The 21,807-nt window shown below is 44.5% G+C and overlaps 1 protein-coding gene across 1 annotated transcript in view; it reads left to right on the plus strand.

The window, feature by feature from the left end:
* The window catches only part of sbf2 (SET binding factor 2), a 192,697-nt gene that overhangs the window by 157,918 nt on the left and 12,972 nt on the right, over window positions 1–21,807 (plus strand). Inside the window, exons 28-35 of the mRNA XM_083794214.1 lie at window positions 359–493; window positions 5,544–5,627; window positions 7,941–8,015; window positions 9,430–9,608; window positions 12,093–12,269; window positions 13,679–13,780; window positions 17,826–18,011; window positions 19,554–19,680. Of these exons, the coding sequence (XP_083650340.1) occupies window positions 359–493; window positions 5,544–5,627; window positions 7,941–8,015; window positions 9,430–9,608; window positions 12,093–12,269; window positions 13,679–13,780; window positions 17,826–18,011; window positions 19,554–19,680 (1,065 nt within the window). The remainder of the gene's footprint in view (window positions 1–358; window positions 494–5,543; window positions 5,628–7,940; window positions 8,016–9,429; window positions 9,609–12,092; window positions 12,270–13,678; window positions 13,781–17,825; window positions 18,012–19,553; window positions 19,681–21,807) is intronic.

Below are 21,807 nucleotides of genomic sequence, written 5' to 3' on the forward strand. Positions count from 1 at the left end.
GTCAATACGACCACAAATGTCCCAAGAAACTAGCTAGCCTAGCCACCGACTTTGCGCTCTGGGAAAACAGAGCGGCTGAATTATTTGTTTTGATTAGGTGGTGAACGGTGCTGGTTTAACCACCGGCTAGAAACCGCTTCAACCAATCAGATTGCTTCCTCGAAACGACCTGTTGTAGAATGTTATATACAGCATATGCTATTGTTTATATTATGCTGTATTAACACTTTTAGTCTACAAAAAGGATTACATAGAAGTTATTAATATTGGATGTGTCTGATGTGAAGGGTCCTTTTGGTTCCATTCGTACACTCTCAGAGTTAAATTAACCCTTTAGGTATTTCCCTGTGATCCTCAGCTCCGGCGTCAGAGACGTCCAGCAGTCTGGAACAGGAGAAGTACCTTCAGGCCATCCTGGACTCCATCCCCATCTACTTCAAGACCAACGGCAACAACACCTTGTCTAACCGCTCCATGATTGGCCTCTCTCCAGGTAAAGTCCTGAGTGTTTAACTCATGATCGGCCTCTCTCCAGGTAAAGTCCTGAGTGTTTAACTCATGATCGGCCTCTCTCCAGGTAAAGTCCTGAGTGTTTAACTCATGATCGGCCTCTCTCCAGGTAAAGTCCTGAGTGTTTAACTCATGATCGGCCTCTCTCCAGGTAAAGTCCTGAGTGTTTAACTCATGATCGGCCTCTCTCCAGGTAAAGTCCTGAGTGTTTAACTCATGATCGGCCTCTCTCCAGGTAAAGTCCTGAGTGTTTAACTCATGATCGGCCTCTCTCCAGGTAAAGTCCTGAGTGTTTAACTCATGATCGGCCTCTCTCCAGGTAAAGTCCTGAGTGTTTAACTCATGATCGGCCTCTCTCCAGGTAAAGTCCTGAGTGTTTAACTCATGATCGGCCTCTCTCCAGGTAAAGTCCTGAGTGTTTAACTCATGATCGGCCTCTCTCCAGGTAAAGTCCTGAGTGTTTAACTCATGATCGGCCTCTCTCCAGGTAAAGTCCTGAGTGTTTCAATCATGATCGGCCTCTCTCCAGGTAAAGTCCTGAGTGTTTCAATCATGATCGGCCTCTCTCCAGGTAAAGTCCTGAGTGTTTAACTCATGATCGGCCTCTCTCCAGGTAAAGTCCTGAGTGTTTAACTCATGATCGGCCTCTCTCCAGGTAAAGTCCTGAGTGTTTAACTCATGATCGGCCTCTCTCCAGGTAAAGTCCTGAGTGTTTCAATCATGATCGGCCTCTCTCCAGGTAAAGTCCTGAGTGTTTCAATCATGATCGGTGTTACGAAGGAACGGCCACAATCGGCCTCTCTCCAGGTAAAGTCCTGAGTGTTTCACTCAATACTCGGTGCAAAATGGACCCGTTGCGGTCCATTCGATCGGCCAATCATGATCGGCCTCTCTCCAGGTAAAGTCCTGAGTGTTTCAATCATGATCGGTGTTACGAAGGATCGGCCACAATCGGCCTCTCTCCAGGTAAAGTCCTGAGTGTTTCACTCAATACTCGGTGCAAAATGGACCCGTTGCGGTCCATTCGATCGGCCTCTCTCCAGGTAAAGTCCTGAGTGTTTAACTCAATACTCGGTGCAAAATGGACCTGTTGCGGTCCATTCGATCTGTACGTCCATTCTCCAAGTTATTAGGGTTTATCTGATAGAGACAGATACAGTGTACACAAACACACTGAAACCGGAGCTATACAAGGATGCAAGCGTTCGCTAATAAGCCAGACCGAATCAGCCGTTGGCAAAAAAAGAATTGCCTGCTGGCGGATTACAGTCTGGAGAGGCTCAATTGTACGCCCATTTCCTACACCAGAGAACCGGTGTTGCCAATCGGGACACGGTATGCAATATGGGCGGGCTTTGGTACAGTGACGTTCAATGCTTGAGACCTTTGACTGACAGTAGCTCTGACCAATTGCGTCAAAGAGAAAATGTTTGAACCCGCCCCCCGGGAAACAAGATCTCCAGACTCAAATACCACACGATGACAGTGTGATTTGAGTCTGGCTTATTAGCCAGGCTATCCAAGCGTCACAGTGCTTATAGCAGATGCTAATTTGCAACACCCGGCCCTCGAAGGGCTTTTGTGAAAATACAATACAAGGTCAAAAGGAGGTAGAATGAGCACAACAAAGTACACATGAATACATGCTCATCCAATCACCTGTAAGGTGGTTCTGGTCTATGCCCATCGATGATGTCCAGAACCCATTGAGCTTTGCCTAGACCCAAATGCCCATTGAGCTTTGCCTAGAGACCCAAATGCCCATTGAGCTTTGCCTAGTCCCAAATGCCCATTGAGCTTTGCCTAGAACCCAAATGCCCATTGAGCTTTGCCTAGACCCAAATGCCCATTGAGCTTTGCCTAGACCCAAATGCACATTGAGCTTTGCCTAGTCCCAAATGCCCATTGAGCTTTGCCTAGAGACCCAAATGCCCATTGAGCTTTGCCTAGAGACCCAAATGCCCATTGAGCTTTGCCTAGTCCCAAATGCCCATTGAGCTTTGCCTAGAACCCAAATGCCCATTGAGCTTTGCCTAGACCCAAATGCCCATTGAGCTTTGCCTAGACCCAAATGCACATTGAGCTTTGCCTAGTCCCAAATGCCCATTGAGCTTTGCCTAGAGACCCAAATGCCCATTGAGCTTTGCATAGTCCCAAATTCCCATTGAGCTTTGCCTAGAGACCCAAATGCCCATTGAGCTTTGCCTAGACCCAAATGCCCATTGAGCTTTGCCTAGTCCCAAATTCCCATTGAGCTTTGCCTAGAGACCCAAATGCCCATTGAGCTTTGCCTAGAGACCCAAATGCCCATTGAGCTTTGTCTAGAGACCCAAATGCCCATTGAGCTTTGCCTAGAACCCAAATGCCCATTGAGCTTTGCCTAGACCCAAATGCCCATTGAGCTTTGCATAGTCCCAAATTCCCATTGAGCTTTGCCTAGAGACCCAAATGCCCATTGAGCTTTGCCTAGAGACCCAAATGCCCATTGAGCTTTGTCTAGAGACCCAAATGCCCATTGAGCTTTGCCTAGAACCCAAATGCCCATTGAGCTTTGCCTAGACCCAAATGCCCATTGAGCTTTGCCTAGTCCCAAATGCCCATTGAGCTTTGCCTAGAACCCAAATGCCCATTGAGCTTTGCCTAGACCCAAATGCCCATTGAGCTTTGCCTAGTCCCAAATGCACATTGAGCTTTGCCTAGACCCAAATGCACATTGAGCTTTGCCTAGTCCCAAATGAACATTGAGCTTTGCCTAGAGACCCAAATGCCCATTGAGCTTTGCCTAGACCCAAATGCACATTGAGCTTTGCCTAGTCCCAAATGCCCATTGAGCTTTGCCTAGAGACCCAAATGCCCATTGAGCTTTGCCTAGTCCCAAATGCCCATTGAGCTTTGCCTAGAGACCCAAATGCCCGTTGAGCTTTGCCTAGTCCCAAATGCCCATTGAGCTTTGCCTAGACCCAAATGCACATTGAGCTTTGCCTAGAGACCCAAATGCCCGTTGAGCTTTGCCTAGTCCCAAATGCCCATTGAGCTTTGTCTAGAGACCCAAATGAGCGAAGCAAAGTTGGTAGAGTAGGTTTGCTTTTGCTAAGTAGTTAAGAGGCTGTAGAAAACGAGATTGCAGCTACAGTCAGTATGCCAACTAGGCTGTTTTTAAGCTTCAAATTACCTTGCAGTCTACAAGGTTGAGACGGGTGCACACTCTTCACACACACATGCACACACACACACACACACACACACATGCACACACACACACACACACACACACACACACACACACACACACACACACACACACACACACACACACAGTACAATGAAACACACATGAGTACAGGATTGTCACTGAATTAACCAAAATTTGGCAAGTCTCTTAAAAATGTTGCATCATACTTCAGTCTTCAAGTATGAAGTTCCAGGACTTTGCTCCTTTTACAGAAAAACTGTCTTTCTCACTCCTCAAGGTTATCTCCTATTAATCATTGGAGTTGATTTATCTCCTATTAATCATTGGAGTTGATGTGATTGATTTCCTTGGCCGGGGAATGTGGTTACGAGGCTGTTCCTGGAGCGCCTTTTTTCCTCCGGTTCGAAAAAATCTGCAGACCGTTGCCATTTCCAAATTATTTTTGTGTGTGCGGCAATAGCCATTAAACACTAATTTGTCTTTGGTTGTGACCATTCTGTCCTGGTCATTGGCTTGAATTCAAACCGCTTATCTTTGGGAGACTTCCGCTATACTGTGTCTTCATGTGTGTGTGAGACGCCTGCATCTGCATGTCGGTTGGTTGGGAAGGAACTGTGGTACAATATAAGGTTATGTAAGAGCATGGAGGTTATCCTGGGGTGATGCAACCATTCATTCGTCTCCTCACACTTCACCTCATTCCGTCCGTAGACTGGCAGGAGCTGCACTAAATCCGTGTGACCAGGGCTCTTAAAAGGATCCCTGGCTAATAAGATAAATATGCCTTAAACACATTATCCTTTATTACAAAATAAAAACATTTTAAATATTTCATTTCTTTCATAAATTGCGAATCTTTCACTCAATAGGGACTGCTCCTGTCGCAAGGTGATGACGTCATATGCCCATGTGTGGTTCCATAATTCCATAGGGCTGGACCACACTATTTAGTGAAATATTTTCTATTTATGAAAGAAATAAAATATTTAAGGTGCTTTTATTTAAAATTTTAAAGTATAATGAGGGCAAGTATAATGTTTTAAGGCATATTTGTCTTATTAGCCAGGGATCATTTTAAGCCCGAGTTACAATATACTTGGTTGCACACTGTTTCACTCACCGAAGATAGCAGCTCTATACACTAACAATGTGTCACGGTGCTACGCTTTGTGAACTTGTAGATTTGCTATTTTTTCCGTGCGTGACCGACGACATGCATCCACAACATGATTCTTAAATCCTCCACATATAACCCCTGTGGGAACTGGGTGAAACGTCACCCGAATCATCATTAATGCCATCCGCGTCTGAACTCTAAGCAGATCTAAGACCGCAGGGTTGGGTTCAGAGGGAGTTCGTCTTAATTTGGAAATAGGATTCCCCTTTATCTCTTTGCGGCGTCGTCACGTCAGTGCAGGTTCAAACAAAGTTGACAGTGTTGAGTTTGAGCCTAAAGACCTAATTGAAGTTTCCATTGACTTTATCACCGAACCATCTTTCGCCTTCCTTGATTCATGTTAAAACCCATTTTGGGCGGGAACCCCTTTTGGTTTTAGCATTATGTTATGCTTTAGCTATTGAAAAATAGCAGATCTACAAGCTCATAGCGAGCTTGTAGGTCTGCTATTTTTGAAAAATCGAAGAACGACTGACATACTGTAGAAACATAGCTTTTTCAGAAAACTGTCGGGATGTAGAAGAACATTTTTAGAATCTGATCTCAAGTCAAAAATGTGTTAAAAGCTCAAACTAAAAAGGGGGAATAACGTCCTGTCTATGTATTTATTTATGATAATAAATACATATAAATACATATTTTCTTTATGTATTTGTTCTTCAGGCAGTGAAAGGAGGAGCTCCAGGATGCCAAAGATGGCTCCTGTCCACTTAGACATCCCGTTCTCAAACAGCTTCACCAGAGGTGGTGAGTAGAACCCACTTAAAGCCCAGTTAGGACCCACTTGGGTCCCACATAAAATGGGCCCACCTATAGGACCCAGGTAGCACCCACTTAAAGCCCACACGGGCAACCCAGGTGAGAACCATCTGGTGCCCGCGGACATTTCTTTATGGGTCCCATATGGGTATCCCACCTGGCTCCCACATAAGGTAGCCCACCTCTAAACCACATGGGACCCACGTTGGCGTGCTGGCTGGGTTACTGCTCAACACATACTGTACCATACTGTACGCCTTGACCAGTGTGATAGGTCAGTGACTTACTACTGTACACCATACTGTACGCCTTGACCAGTGTGATAGGTCAGTGACTTACTACTGTACACCATACTGTACGCCTTGACCAGTGTGATAGGTCAGTGACTTACTACTGTACACCATACTGTACGCCTTGACCAGTGTGATAGGTCAGTGACTTACTACTGTACACCATACTGTACGCCTTGACCAGTGTGATTTAAATCTTAGGACATTGTCACATCAATATTGGGTTCCTGCAGTAACCGGAGACTGCAGTTTCACAACTGCAAACGTGAGGGCAAAAGGTTGCATAATTATGCCACCATATTTATTTGTTGCCATTCATTTGCATTAATTTAAACTGCAGTTTGTGTTTATGCACACTGAGTGTGATTATATAGCGAGCCGACGATGGCACCACAAATAGTTTTTGAAACAGGGTTGAATTTTTCACCGTGAATAAAATCCTCCAACCTCAATGAATGAATGCGGCGTTCCCCCAGTTTGATGTTGAATAATCGAGATGCATCTTCGCATTGTAAATTCACGTCACTCCTGGTGTATACTGTATATTAATAATGGAAAAACACTGTTGTAGGTAGCCTCTTGATGACAACAAAACAAATAGTGCAGTGAGACAATTTAAAATACCCTCATGGAGCACGCCATCTCTGCGCGTCCTTTAAAACCCATTTTGGGGCGGGAACCCCTTTTGGTGTTAGCAGATCTACAAGCTTGTAGCGCGCCACCGAGTGGCGCGCTACGAGCTTGTAGGTCTGCTATTTTTGAAAAATCGAAGAACGACTGACATAGAAACAAAGCTTTTTCAGAAAACTGTCATTTTCAAACAGACATTTTTTAGAATCTGATCTCAGGTCAAAATGGTGAAGTAATTGGTGAAGTTTAAGAATGGACATGCAGGACGTTAAAGTGCACCCCCCTCGCCCTAGATAACGATGGCAGATGAGCAGATGAGTTAAGGTCCTAGAAATGTTATCTTATCTTTTTAACCTGACCTGGTGTACAGTATCAGTGGTCTGGATGTACAGTACCATAAGGCCCTGATGTGATGTAATGGAGCGTGACTGTACCGCCTGGTATGTAAAGCGGGTTGAAGGAGACATGCTCGTCAGCAGGAGGTAACGTGTCAGTATCTTATCATACTGTACATCACATGCCATTGCTTTATTACAGGAGGTCGGGGGGGAAATTCTTCTAAAGCTGACTCTGCAGTTTTTTTGTTTGTTTTTTCAATAGTTTTCTTATTAAGATAGTACAGTAAGATGCATAGCTCTGGAATGGTGGGTCGGAGGACCGTACTCCCTATTTGTTGCTACACAGAGTTGCAACATTTATTTTATTTAGTTTTTTTTTTAGTGCATTTAAGGGAGTTTATGATTCTTAACAGCTCTTACTGTCATTTCTACCGTGAACGGAGATTCATCATACTTCTCGTCATCGTCATCATCAGTCATAATAACTAGCCCAAACATTTAGACTCTCGTAGAGGTTTTTTTCCCCGATTCTGACGAATATCTCTACGAGAGTCTAAATATGGTCTCGGGAGCAACGTTTGTGCCTCAAAATCACTCCACTCTGTCTCGGAATCCTCCATTGTGGCCAATGTTCTGTTGCGCATTTACAATGGAGAGAAAACCAAGATGGCCACCAGATTCCGAGACAGATTATGGACAGTGGAGTGGATCAAAATACCTTTTTTATTGAAAACTACGGCCGTACGGAGTGTAATTGTTTGACACACAGTCGGACACCCACCGGACAAGTGGGGCAAAAGCAGCTTAGATTTTGCAATTGTACAAGGTAAGAGTGATTTTGAGGCACAAACGTTGCTCCCATAACAATCATGACCGATCATGCATGTTCATGCATCCTACTGTATACCGATACAGCAGGCTGTATCGTTATAGGATGTATCGGTTTACTGTGCAATGTCCATCTGATGTTGATGTGATTTTATTTCATCTTCTTCCCTCCCTCTTCTTCTCCTCCTCTTCCCTCTGTACTCATAATCTCACAGTCCTTGGGTACAGGGATAAACTATTCAATCACTCACAACCAAAACCTACTACTCAGGGGAGAATCCACAATCAAGGTATAGTGAAACTATCTAACCCTAACCCAGTAGACCTGTCAATAACATCACCATGATTTGATTATTTCTTACTTCACTAACCCAGTGGTTCTCAAAGAGGGGGTCCTTGAGGGGGTTTCCAGGGGTCCCCAACAAAATGATTGATATTTAGGAACCAAGTGGACCCTTACAGGTCTGTAACTAAACGGTGTACAAAGGGAACCAATGCATTTGGTTCCATTTGCACATTCCATGTCCATGTTTGAGAACCACTGCGCTAACCCACATTGTGTACTTTTCTTTCTCTCCACCTTGACCTGCGCTAGTCCAGCGTCACGTTATACAAACTCTTAACACAACTCTTGTCATGCAATACCACTAATCTTGTCTTCCTGTGTGGGTGACCTCTGGGAGCTGTGGTTTTCCCAGTGCAAAGTGCTCTCTCTGATGTGGTGGTGTGCATTGTGAATGTGTTGTCTCAGAAGGGCTGGATGTGGTTAGTCCACTGCCTGAGCCCAGAGCAGGGAGGGAGTTCTGCCTGCTGGCAGCTCAGCTCCCTTTAGGGCCTGCAGTAGAGACAAAATGTCAAAGTAGTTTAAATATGTGCATTTGTATAAAATAGGCTTAAATTGATACAGGTTTTATGTCTGAGAATGTTCAAATTGTGTCTTTTTAAAAACCCATGAAAAGTATTTTTATGGGTTTTTATGGAACTTGCAGGAACATGTTCGGTATAAGCAAGCGTGTGTCCGTGCGTGCGTGCGTGCGTGCGTGCGTGTGTGCGTGTGTGTGTGTGTGTGTGTGTGTGTGTGTGGTGCACTGCGACTATTTTCAGTGCAACTATTTATTATTAATAAAGGTAATGTGAGTGTATTGCTTGATTGTGGTCAAGGTGGTCTTTACTGTCTTTTAGAGTAAAATGTACTTTTGTTCGGTTCCTCAAACGTAACAGCATTTGTATTAATTACACAAAGCAGTGAGTAGATGTTGAAGAAACTTTAGTTGGAACTGCAGCCTCTGAATATACGTATATGTATATATTATATTTTTTCAGAGATTGATTCCAGCTCCATTGTCAAATGACAAATAAGCAAACTGCCAAAACATGCTTTTTAATCAGTGAGGCAAATGTATTTTTGATGGACTGAATTAATGGCATGAGTTCTGGATGGTAACCGCAAGGTTCCCAGTTCGAACCCTGTGGGCTCCCCCAGAGTTACTGTCGAAGTGTCCTTGAGCAAGACACTGAACCCCTGATTGCTCCTGATGTGCTGGTTGGTGCCTTGCATGGCTTCCACTGCCATCGGTGTATGAATGTGTGTGTGAATGGGTGAATGTAATGCACAATCTATGTAAAGGTGTGTGAATGTAATGCACAATCTATGTAAAGCGCCTTGGATGAAGGCGCTATATAAATGCACCATTTACCATTTAGGTGTGTGGGCCAGCCTGCGTTCCAGCAGCAGGCTCAGCCATCATCCAGCAGCAGCAGATGTGGGTGCCAGGCTTGCCGGGAAGGATCTGGCGCCACCTGCAGGCAGCAGCGGTCTGCAGGCTCAGCTCCTCAAACAACAAGCTGCCCTCTACATCTTCGGAGAGAAGTCCCATCTGAGGGTGAGAGAGAGAGAGAGAGAGAGGGAGAGGGAGAGGGAGAGGGAGAGGGAGAGGGAGAGAGGGAGAGAGAGGGAGAGGGAGAGGGAGAGGGAGAGGGAGAGGGAGAGAGAGAGAGAGAGACGGACGTGAAATCTGAGTCCCGGTGGCTCAGAGAGGTCTCCGTGTTATAAATTAATCTAGTGACTTCCTGTTCATTAGTATTTGCTAGTTTTACCAGCCAATTTAATTATACAGAGATGCATGCTACTATAATAATACTTACTATATATATTTATATATAATTATACAGAGATGCATGCTACTTAAGAGATCTGGGTAAATGTTAGACCACCTAAGTCCACACATAAGCGTGCGCATTCCTCATGTGCGCATGGAATGTTTGGAATATCCATTTCATTACATTTTTAGAATACTACCAGACTGGTGGAAAGACTAAAAATATACAAAAAGAGCAGAATTAGGCACTGTCCATTATTGCTTAATCCAGCAAGACAGTAAATTATCATCCCATTAAATGTGTTTATTCTTTTTGCTTAAAATTCATTTTCATCTGTAGATCTAGATTTGTGTACTAGATTTAATACTTCATAATCCACTCTATGCTATGCTATTTTTCAAATTAATTTATTTTCCTTTGGCTAAAAATAAGTAAAGTAATAAAGCAAGCAGAATTGCATGTCTGGGGGCTCATAATATAATAACAGACAGATTGTGTAAAAATTGCAGCACATAAGCTAATAAGAGAAATATGTGTTGTTAGAGGGTATTCTGTCATTAATAGCCATATAAGAAGCTTTCTCTTTCTGGGAAAGGTTCAGAATTCAGACTTTAATGTTTCTTTTCTGTATCCTGGCTTTGTCTGATTCTCAAAGTGCTCATTTTATAACTTAGCAATAATACAGCCAAAATGAAGGCAACACCTGAGTAAATGAGGCAAAACATATTTTGGGAGCCGGTTGGGTACATTTTCCTGGCATGGATTTTAGAGTGCAAATTTCAATATAGCCGTTGGACCGTTGGACTGCATGATGTGTACACCAATATGACACAGTCATTGCACTTGGCTACTAGCGTTCTTTGAGGCGGGCGGCGGTGGCTCAGGGGTAGAGTGGCTGGACGGTAACCCGCAAGGTTGCCAGTTCGAACCCTGTGGGCTCCCCCAGAGTTAGTGTCTAAGTGTCCTTGAGCAAGACTCTGAACCCCAAATTGCTCCTGATGTGCTGGTTGGTGCCTTGCATGGTTTCCGCAGCCATCGGCGTATGAATGCGTATGAATCTATGTAAAGCGCCTTGGATAAAGGCGCTATATAAATCCACCATTTACCATTTTATATCATGATAGGTTTCTGAAAAAACCTATGTTTCTATATCGGTGGTTCTCAAACTATTTAATATATTAAGGAGTCGGACCCCCATCTGAAAATATGTTGTTGCCCCCAGAAGCAAAGATATGATTTAAAAATGTTTGCTGTGAAAGAATATACCGGTCGGTGTGTGTATATATATAAGATTTGCACAGGTTAAAAGCTAAAGTTAAATAATGGTTATAGTGGTTAAAAGCTAAGGTGACACAGATGCGTTCCAGGTCTTAATGAGTTAAATTAATTAATTAAACATAACAAATCAAATCCACAGGACACAACTAGCCACTGATCAAATCATAACCTAAATGGATAATAGCGGAAAATAGCCGATCTACAAGCTCACAATGCGTCACAGAAGAGGTTTGGCTTAGAGTGACAAAGAGAGCAGACCAAGTACAGAGCCAAAGGTCAAGTTTAATGTGTATTGAGGGTTTAAGTGGTTAATTGTCTGAAAATACACATTAACATGAATCCAACATCTTAACAGAAAGGATCTGGTGTAAACAAACAAAACACTACTGATAGTGCTGTCAAACAAGTCTATGAACTCTATGAAAACACAGCTTTATACAGTATGTTGTGGGGATCGCTGTTTCATCTCTCTCTCTCTCTCTCTCTCTCTCTCAGCTAAAGGGTCATTGACCACCCCGGGACTAGAGGACTCAGGGTCTTGTCAGATACAGTGTTTTCTGCCCAAAACAGTAAACACTGACTAACTTAATTGCTGAATCTCTGAATATCTCAGATACATAGTTTTCTGAAAAAGCTATGTTTCTATGTCAGTCGTTCTTCGATTTTTCAAAAAATAGCAGACCTACAAGCTCGTAGCGCGCCACTCGGTGGCGCGCTATGAGCTTGTAGATCTGCTATTTTTCAATAGATAAAGCAAAAGGGGTTTCCGCCCAAAATGGGTTAAAGAAGCTGGTTGTGTATTCTAACAAACAGCCAGCTATACTCTAAATGTTAGTGTTCCCATTTGGCTTTAACCAAAGGGACAAATACGTCAACACAGCATCTGGACAATGGATGGATGGAAGGAAGGAAATTGTATTTCTTTATGTATTTTTTTTAAATGCATACTTTGCTATTCACATCTATTGACATCTGTTTCTTTTCGATAGGGCTTAAAACTGGATTCTTCTGTGAACTGTGAACTGGTACCGGTAGAGTTTGCAGACACACGGCAGGTGAAGTCTGCCTTTAAGAAGCTGCTGAGGGCCTGTGCTCCCAGCGCCACCTCCACCGACACGGAGGACTCCTACCTCAAAGCCCTGGAGGACTCTGAATGGATCCTGCAGGTGAGACTCTATCTGTGGCACTTAACCCATTCTGACCTGAGATCAGATTCATACGAGGTTTCCACTGGACACACACTGGTCTGATTAAAGCCCAATCTGGGAACCCATCTGCAAAACAAAGGGAAAACGGTGCCCTCAGTCTGTCTCGAGAGCCTAGTTACTCGCGCAAGTAATAGTTTTCGTCCAGGACTTGTGCTTGATACGGCAGTGGTGTCAGATTACATGCATGTATACACAGGAGCACCTTTAATCCTCCCGACACTAAAACATATCGTCGTTACGTCACCATCGTACCACCATCTACGCCTACGTAGAAAATAGCTAAACCTAATAATTCAATATTTCAAACGTTCTTTCACAGAGAAGCTGAGATTTGACAGTTTGTAGCGGTCGACAGTACTTGCGCGCTCTGCTTGCGCACTAGTAGGCCATTTATGGCCTACTAGTGTGCAACAAGCAAGTAGGCACTCGACAGAGTGCAGTTCTAGTTTATGCCTAGTTTCACGACAAGTACTAATATTCAAGCCAATGTTGTGTCGTGTCGTACAATGGGGCATAAAATACACACATACATTTCTTTGACATAATACTGTAGGGCTACGAAAACGCCAGTCTCCTGAGTATGACATAATTAGGCCAGCGTGTAAATTTGGTCAATGGCCCTGAGAGTCAATGAGTGAGAACCCAGTCTCACTCATCTTCCTGTGTGTGACTTTCACATCACGGTAAATCCACTCCACAGCCCGTTTTCCCAAGGGAAATGGATATGTACACAAAGGTGGGACAGCAGTGGAGCTCTTATCACGTTATCTGATTAACCTCCTGCAGCCTATGTCCTTACATTAAGCATGTCATAGACGTTGGAACAATGTTATCTGTCGGAAACCCTGCTCTGGCAGCAGGCAGCATTCGATCAGCACTTTTCAAATGGCTAGCTAGTCACCTGAAGCCTGAGTTAATAATGAATTGCATTTTATAGCGCTTTTCCAAGTGCTCAAAGCGCTTTACAATGGTTCATTCATTCATACATTGGGAGGTGAAGCGGTGAACAGTCGACGCCAGCGTCCTCACTTCCCACATTCACACACCAACGGTGGTGAGCTCACACCGACCGACTCATTGGAGGCAATGTGGGGTTCAGTGTCTTGTCCAAGGACACTTCCACATGTGGACAGGAGGAGGAGCAGGGATTCGAACCGCCGACCCAGTGATCATTGGACGACCTGCTCTACCTCCTGAGTCACAGTCACCCCCGAGTTAGATGAGTATCCGGTGTCACGCACGTGACCAAAACGTGTGTGACTTCAGGCTTGAGACTAATAGCCAATAATCAGAGGCCACAGAGTGAGCAAACTGCCTGCGCATGTTTACTTTCCTTGGTGCGTGTGTTCATGTTCGATCTCCCACAGCTTCACAAGATTCTGCAGCTGTCTCTGATTCTGGTGGAGCTCCTGGACACTGGCTCATCTGTTCTGCTCAGCCTGGAGGATGGCTGGGACGTCACTACGCAAGTGAGAAACACACACACACACACACGTTTTGCATGTAGTAAACACATGCAGACAATCTATACAGTGGCTCTTAACCCATTTAGACCTGACATCGAAATAAATAAAAAGTCTTCTGAAAGAATATCATGTTCAAATATTTGTGCCACATTTTCACGTTTTTTTCAAAAATAGCTCGTAGCGCGCCACTCGGTGGCCCGCTATGAGCTTGTAGATCTGCTATTTTTCAATAGCTAAAGTATAACATAATGCTTAGTTAAAACACCAAAAGGGGTTTCCGCCCAGAATGGGTTTTTAAACGTTTTAATTCCAAATACAGACGTGTGCAGTTCCATTTGGAACCCCATCCCCAAAGGACCCCACATTCAGAACCACTGATCTAGATAGATAGATGGATGGATGGATGGATGGATGGATGGATGGATGGATGGATGGATGGATGGATGGATAGAGATGGGGACGATGTGGAAAGGAGGTTGAGCACGAGGCAGCTGGAACAGTGCAGCCAGGAAGTTAGCATGGTGCATTAGTCACTGATCAGGAAGTGGGGTCATCTCTGTGAATCAGAACCACACCTGTCAAACCCAGTGGCGACCAGTAATTACTGGTCGTTTCTGACCTGATGATAAAAACTCCCCTGAACTGAACCTCTCAAACCATAACACCTTATGTCACTGATTTGTTCTGATTTGATTCATGCGAGTGCATGGTTTTGATTTAGAGGCATGTAAACAAACAGTCTGTTTTATCCGCATCAACGCTCCGTTGCCCCGTGCTGCTACACTCAGCATTTTGACACATTTCTGCTCAGTGAGCTCACATTTTCCACAACGAACCTGTTAAAATGTGCATGTGTTTGTGTTGCAACACTAGTGTCCTTCAAAACGTGTTTACCCTACTGTGGTCTGTAAAATGGCCCCCAGGGCCCCGCTGTCTTTAAAAGCAAAAGGTGCTGGTTCATCTCCGCCAGGCGCAACATTAACAACCAGAGCATCTTCCACTCTCTCCACGTGCCAGCAGCGGCCTCGTCCCACAGTCTGCATGTGCCGAAATATATGGGCTCCATATCGGGTGTCGGGCTGAATCCTTGTATGTCCAAAACTGTTACTTCAGTCTTACTTACTACTGTCAGGGAATGGAAAAAAGAACCTGTTCCAATTAATCCAATGTGGATTTTAGTCACAAGCTCTTGTTAATCCCTTTTGTCATTGGTTCAATATGTATATATTGAACTTTGTGTGACTCTGTAATATAATGACGTATAGGGCATTCATCTGTGAAAAGACATCATTTGAAACTTGGAGAGATACAAGGTTTCTGCCTGCCTGACCTCCAGCCGTAGCCCAAAGACACCCAGCAGACAAGATGCAAACCTGCTGTCAGTTTACAGTAGTATTAAACCTGCTGTCAGTACAGTAGCATTAAACCTGCTGTCAGTACAGTAGCATTAAACCTGCTGTCAGTACAGTAGCATTAAACCTGCTGTCAGTACAGTAGCATTAAACCTGCTGTCAGTACAGTAGCATTAAACCTGCTGTCAGTACAGTAGCATTAAACCTGCTGTCAGTACAGTAGCATTAAACCTGCTGTCAGTACAGTAGTATTAAACCTGCTGTCAGTACAGTAGTATTAAACCTGCTGTCAGTACAGTAGTATTAAACCTGCTGTCAGTACAGTAGCATTAAACCTGCTGTCAGTACAGTAGTATTAAACCTGCTGTCAGTACAGTAGCATTAAACCTAACAGCCATAACATCGAAAATTGAAACCATTGAAAATCACTTTTATAAAAAAAGTTAAAAAACAAAACAAGGAACAAGTAAATGATAGCTGATCTAGAAGCTCACAGCATATGTTGCTATCACTATCCCCCCCCCCCCCCCCCAAATGCTGCAGAAACCATGCAAGATACACCTACAGTATAGGGGGAGTCGGGGATCGAACCGGGAACCTTCAATTTCTCAACCTCCTCCGTCGCCCCTTTATGAAATGAAATGATGAAATAAAAACATCTTCTTTCCTCATATCCCCCCCCCTTCCCCCTGGTGTCACCAGTTGCCCCCACTATGAAAAACACCGTCTTATCTTATATCCGTTCCTTAATCTGTTATATTCGGGGCACATATCTGTGCCTAGGGGGAATGGGGCTGTGAATACCAGGACGTTTCACTACTAAGGGCTGGATGTTCTCGTTGACCCCCCCCCCCCCCCCCCCTGGGGAAAACGTGCACTGTTTTCCCCACTCATTCCACACGTGTCGGGGCTCATTAGCTGGCCGGGGGGGGGGAGACAGCGGCATGGAAGCGGGCCAAGCAGAATGCACCATTCATTCAGCGGTGGCTCAGGGGTAGAGTTTCCGGATGGTATAACCGCAAGATCGCCTGTTCGAACCCTGTGGGCTCCCCCAGAGTTATTGTCGAAGTGTCCTTGAGCAAGACACTGAACCCCTAATTGCTCCCGATGTGCTGGTTGGTGCCTTGCATGGTTTCCGCTGCCATCGGTGTGTGAATGTGTGTGTGAATGGGTGAATGTAATGCAAAATCTATGTAAAGGTGTGTGAATGTGTGTGTGAATGGGTGAATGTAATGCACAATCTATGTAAAGGTGTGTGAATGTGTGTGTGAATGGGTGAATGTAATGCACAATCTATGTAAAGGTGTATGAATGTGTGTGTGAATGGGTGAATGTAATGCACAATCTATGTAAAGGTGTATGAATGTGTGTGTGAATGGGTGAATGTAATGCACAATCTATGTAAAGCGCCTTGGATAAATGCACCATTTACCATTTTCAACCCTTTATTTATTCTCAAAAGACATCCAGGTTGCCCTCATTTGCAATGTCGTCGAGGTACATCGCAGCACAATTTAAATTTCACATCAATATTCACATGATAAAAACAAAACGTAAACGTTTCCCTATCATTGTGATACAACACAAGTTTAAAAGCAGTTTACAGACACTTGGTGGGTAGGTCTGCAATCAAAGATTTAAATGTACGGTATGTTATGGGAGAACAGATCTTTAATAATTAAAGATCTGTTCTCCCATAACATACTGTACATTTAATTTAATTCCCCAACCACTTGGAATGACCTACAGCAAAAGGTTGTTATCCCCCAGTTTACTTTATAGGGACCTTTAGTGTCATTCTGGCGCTTCTTTTATTTTGTATTTTTTTAATTAAATTAAATTAAATTTGTATTAAATTAACTAATTTGGCGGCAGTAACATTATCGTTTTCTCGGGGGGGTTAAAGTGTGTCACGCACTGACAAAAGATTGTGTACATGCCTTTTTGGTATTACGGATGTCATAATTATGTTTGTCTTGTCATGTCCTGTATTGTTGTTACTGGCAGAGTTGTGTAACATTTATTTGCCTCTTCCCTTGGCCAGTGCGCACTTGTAAAAGAGACTATGGTCTCACTGTGATTTTACTGGTTAAATAAAGGTAAAAAAATATATATATATACAGTAGTAAAAGTATATTCAAATATATGTGACAAGATTTCTGAGATTTGACTGAGAGACTGCCATCGCGCAAATTACAGCTTTTCACCAGAGGAGAAAAACTTTTTCTTTTTCTTTTTCTTTTTAATGAGTTAATAGCACAGGCAGACTCTTCACATACTAGAGCATGTCTAGAATAAGTGTAAGAGTTGAAATCGACATGTAAATATTAAATAAATGCTTAAACATGTAGCTAGGCGTAATGTTAGAGACCACAGAAGACATGTAAATATGAAATAAATGCTTAAACATGTAGCTAGGTGTAACGTTAGAGACCACAGAAGTGAACCTTTCAAGCCTGTTTTCTCAACTCGCTGTTTCTCTGCAAGACATTACTGTATAAGCCATATCTCCAAAACTGGTGGGTCAAACTGAACAACCAATATGTCAATTTGAAGCTATGATTCCCGAAACGAAAACAAAAAAAAATCCAATGGCAGTCCCTCAGTCAAATTTAGTCACATATGTACAAATATAATGGCCATGACGGCATGAATCAATCTTTGACTCTCCCGATCCGTTCTCCTCTCCTCTATAGGTGGTGTCTTTGGTGCAGCTGCTGAGCGATTCCTTCTACAGGACCCTGGAGGGTTTCCAGGTGTTGCTGGAGAAGGACTGGCTGTCGTTCGGCCACAAGTTCAGCCAGCGCAGTAACCTCAGCCCCGCCAGCCAGGGCAGCGGCTTCACACCCGTCTTCCTGCAGTTCCTGGACTGCGTGCATCAGGTGATTCTCTCAAACCACCCCTAGCCCATTTAGACCTGAGATCAGATTCTAAAAAATGACAGTTCAGAAAGGAACTGGTTGGAATAACGTGTTCCTTCCACGCGCTATACGTCCAACCAGGGAAACTCCCCCTGTCAGGTGTAAAAGGAGCAACTTGGACACTCAGGCATGAAGGAAGCATGAGTTAAAGTCCGTTGCTCTCCCCAATGCCCCCCATATATGGGGACTAGGTTGGTGGAGGGTGTGTAGAGCCCAGGATCACATTAGATGATTGACACAGGGGTGAAAAATGGGTTACAAAATCGTGGAATAAAAATATATATTTAAAAAAAGAAAATGACAGTTTTCTGAAAAAGCTATGTTTCTATGTCAGTCGTTCTTCGATTTAAAAACAAATAGCTAAAGCATAGCATAATGCTAACACCAAAAGGGGTTTCCCGCTCAAAATGGGCTAGAGAGACATGTCGTAAACCCCAAAATGTGCACAGTCAGAGAACATAACACTAGTCACTGTACTACTAGCATGAGCTCATCACATTCCTCCATAAAACGTAGAGTGGAGAAACCTCAGCTGTCATTATCTATACACTCGGTTTAGTTTTGTACTTTGCAATCCCCACATCGGATAAGTAATTTAGACAGTTGTGCACGCCAGAGGACTTTGTGCAGAAGGGCTGTTAACCAGATGGTCCATGAACCCAGTCAGGGGTGCTGCAGGACTTTTACGCGCTATAGCATCTTTTCCAGCATCCCTTCGTGCTTTTTCATCTGTTAAAATAGCAGAAGCGTTAAGCTTTAGGATAGGGGTGTGGGGGATGGAGGTCTGATGCCTGAATTATTCGGAGTTGTGCGAGCTGATATACAAGCTCCCAACATGTCACATCGCAGTACGTTGCGAACTTGTAGATCAGCTGTTTTCGGTGTGCGACATGGCACGCAAAACAAAAAATATATTTTTTTTTTACTGGAATGATACCGGGTTGCAGCTGAAGTCCAGAGAACTGTGCTCACTCTGAAATGCTAACTTTAGAGAGTGCAGAATGTGTTCTGGTATCTCCTGGGGTCCAGCGGGCCCACTCCCATACACTTACATCAACACATAGTTTCTGCATTTGTCTTTTTTGAAACGTACTACGCCTGGTGTGGGGGGGGGGGGGGGGGGGGGGGGGGGGCTGTGTGCTGCAGAGCCATAAAGAGAGGGGTGGGGGGGGGGGATCGGAGGTTCGGACAAGTGCTGAAAATAGAAGTGCCTCATCCTCCAAACAGCTGTTGTTTTTGCCAAACCGGTCCAGGTGGCCTCCAAATATTCTGGTCTTCTCTCCACTTGGCGCCCTCGTACCTCGTTAAATGGAGACGCTGGTCCGCTTGGCTCCGTCCACGATGTGTCTGACCCGGGTGACATCACCGCGGGACAGGATGGGTTTCGCTCTGTTAGTAATTGGGAGTGTATGTGCTGGAGAAGTGTGTAGCCTTAACACAGGGGACCCTCCAATTCTCTCTCTCTCTCTCTCTCTCTCTCTCTCTCTCTCTCTCTCGTTGCAGATTCTGGGGCAGTATCCTCTGGAGTTTGAGTTTAATCAGCACTATCTGAAGTTCCTGGCTTATCACCACATCTCCAACCGCTTCAAGAACTTCCTGCTGGACTCCGACTACGAGCGACTGGAACACGGTCAGTCAGTCTGTGCACCGTGCTGACGTTTAGCTGTCATCTGGTATTAATCCATTGGACTCTGTTGAATCTTCTGTCCTGATTTGCTGGATGGTGCCTGTTGTTTTCACATGCATCTATGATGATGATAACCCAATCAAATTATTATGCAGGTTTCATGTTTCCATTCCATTTCATCTACTGTATTTAACCCATTCTGACCTGAGATCAGATTCTAAAAATGTCAGTCGTTCTTCGATTTTTCAAAAATAGCAGACCTACAAGCTCGTAGCACGCCACTCGGTGGCGCGCTATGAGCTTTTTAAATAGCTAAAGCATAACATGATGCTAACACCAAAATGGGTTCCCGTTCAGAATGGGTTAAGCTATTTTTGAGTGGTGCAACCACTCCAAGGAACAGCAATGTCCATGTTCACCTATGTGACATTAATGAGCACCAGTATAATGAGTACCAGTAGGGGCGCTGTTGTGCCAGAAACAGAGAGAGGGATAGTGCTGCACTGTTGCCTGCTAATGAGAGAGAGAGAGGTGTGTGTGTGTGTGTGTGTGTGGGGGGGGGGGGGGGGGGGGGGGGAGTTGCACCACTCAGTTCACACGGGTGTGATTTTTTATATAATACCCACATTTGTCACAATATCCATTCCATTCATAATATCCAACATTGTCCTAAGAAAATCACACACTTGTGAAGTGAGCAGTGCAACTCCGTGTCTGGGTCCGTGTGGGGGTCCCTGGGGGGTCCGTGTGGGGGTCCCTGGGGGGTCCGTGTGGGGGTCCCCGGGGGGTCCGTGTGGGGGTCCCCGGGGGCTCCGTGTGGGGGTCTTCGGGGGGTCCCCGGGGGGTCCGTGTGGGGGTCCCTGGGGGGTCCGTGTGGGGGTCTTCGGGGGGTCCGTGTGGGGGTCCGTGTGGGGGTCCGTGTGGGGGTCCCAGAGGGATCCCAGGGGGTCCCCGGGGGGTCCCAGGAACTTCCAGTCCCACAGGAATGTGCCCACGGTGCCGGTCTGGTTTCCGGTGAGCCGTCCCGTGTCCAAAACAGTCGAGAAATGACCGTTACCATGTGGGGGTCCCCGGGGGGGTCCCTGGAACATCCTGAAAAAGAGGTTAATTAGTCATTATAATTGGCGCATCACAGTCTCTCTCTCTCATAGAAACTGATAGTCACTCGACCAATGCTCTCGCATTTAGAGAGAGAGAGAGAGAGAGAGAGAGAGAGAGAGAGAGCGCAGTGTTTGGGAAGCACAATAACACTATAAAAAGCAAGATATGATATTTCAACAAGATGTCTGGAGCACTGCTAATCCCATGTGAGTAATAATGATATATAGCTAGATCATTAAAAAAGGGGAGAAGCGAGGATGTGTGCAGTCATTTGCCAAGACAACAGGCTTAAAACTAGTTAATTGACAGCATTCTTTTATCGACCGGTCAGGCTGACCTGACCTGACCGGTCAGACGAGGCCTACCAAGTTGTGTGGCACATCTATCTATGCACGGAAAGCTATGCTCACGGTGGAAGAACCACTAAGAACCACACGCCCACTCGCTGCGCAGCACCGTCCCTTTGGGAAACCCAGCCATTGTGTGTGTGTTAGGCTGTGTGTGTGTTAGGCTGCGCAACAGTGACACTTTTGTGAAAACCAACCAAACGCTGTTTCCGTGCTCGGACAGACCCAGCCGGGGACACACAAAGCTCCGCAATGGAGTGGTTGCACCACTCAAAAACAACAAACGTATTCAACATAAAAACTAGACCCATATTATATATATATATATATATATATATATATATTGCATACTGTATCGCCACAAAAAAGGGGAAAGAAAAGAAAAAAGAGAGACAGAGAAAATGTATATATATGTCACACACACACACACACACACACACACTGGAGTCTTTCATTTCTCTCCAAAAGCCCTTGAATATGATTATTATGATTTTAGGATTCCTGTGATTATGGTAATCTCACATTTCATATCGCACAGACCATACCTGTAACTTTCATTAGCCCTCCCAAAAATATTGTTTTGATAAATTGCTCCAATTTATTTAACTGGCGGGCCGCCAGTTGAATATCCCTGGTGTAGACCCTCGACAAAGCCCTAAACAAAAAAGATAACCTTTCAATA

Source organism: Protomyctophum parallelum (assembly GCF_964188405.1).
Source record: "Protomyctophum parallelum genome assembly, chromosome: 2".
In the NCBI taxonomy this organism is placed as follows: Eukaryota; Metazoa; Chordata; class Actinopteri; order Myctophiformes; family Myctophidae; genus Protomyctophum; species Protomyctophum parallelum.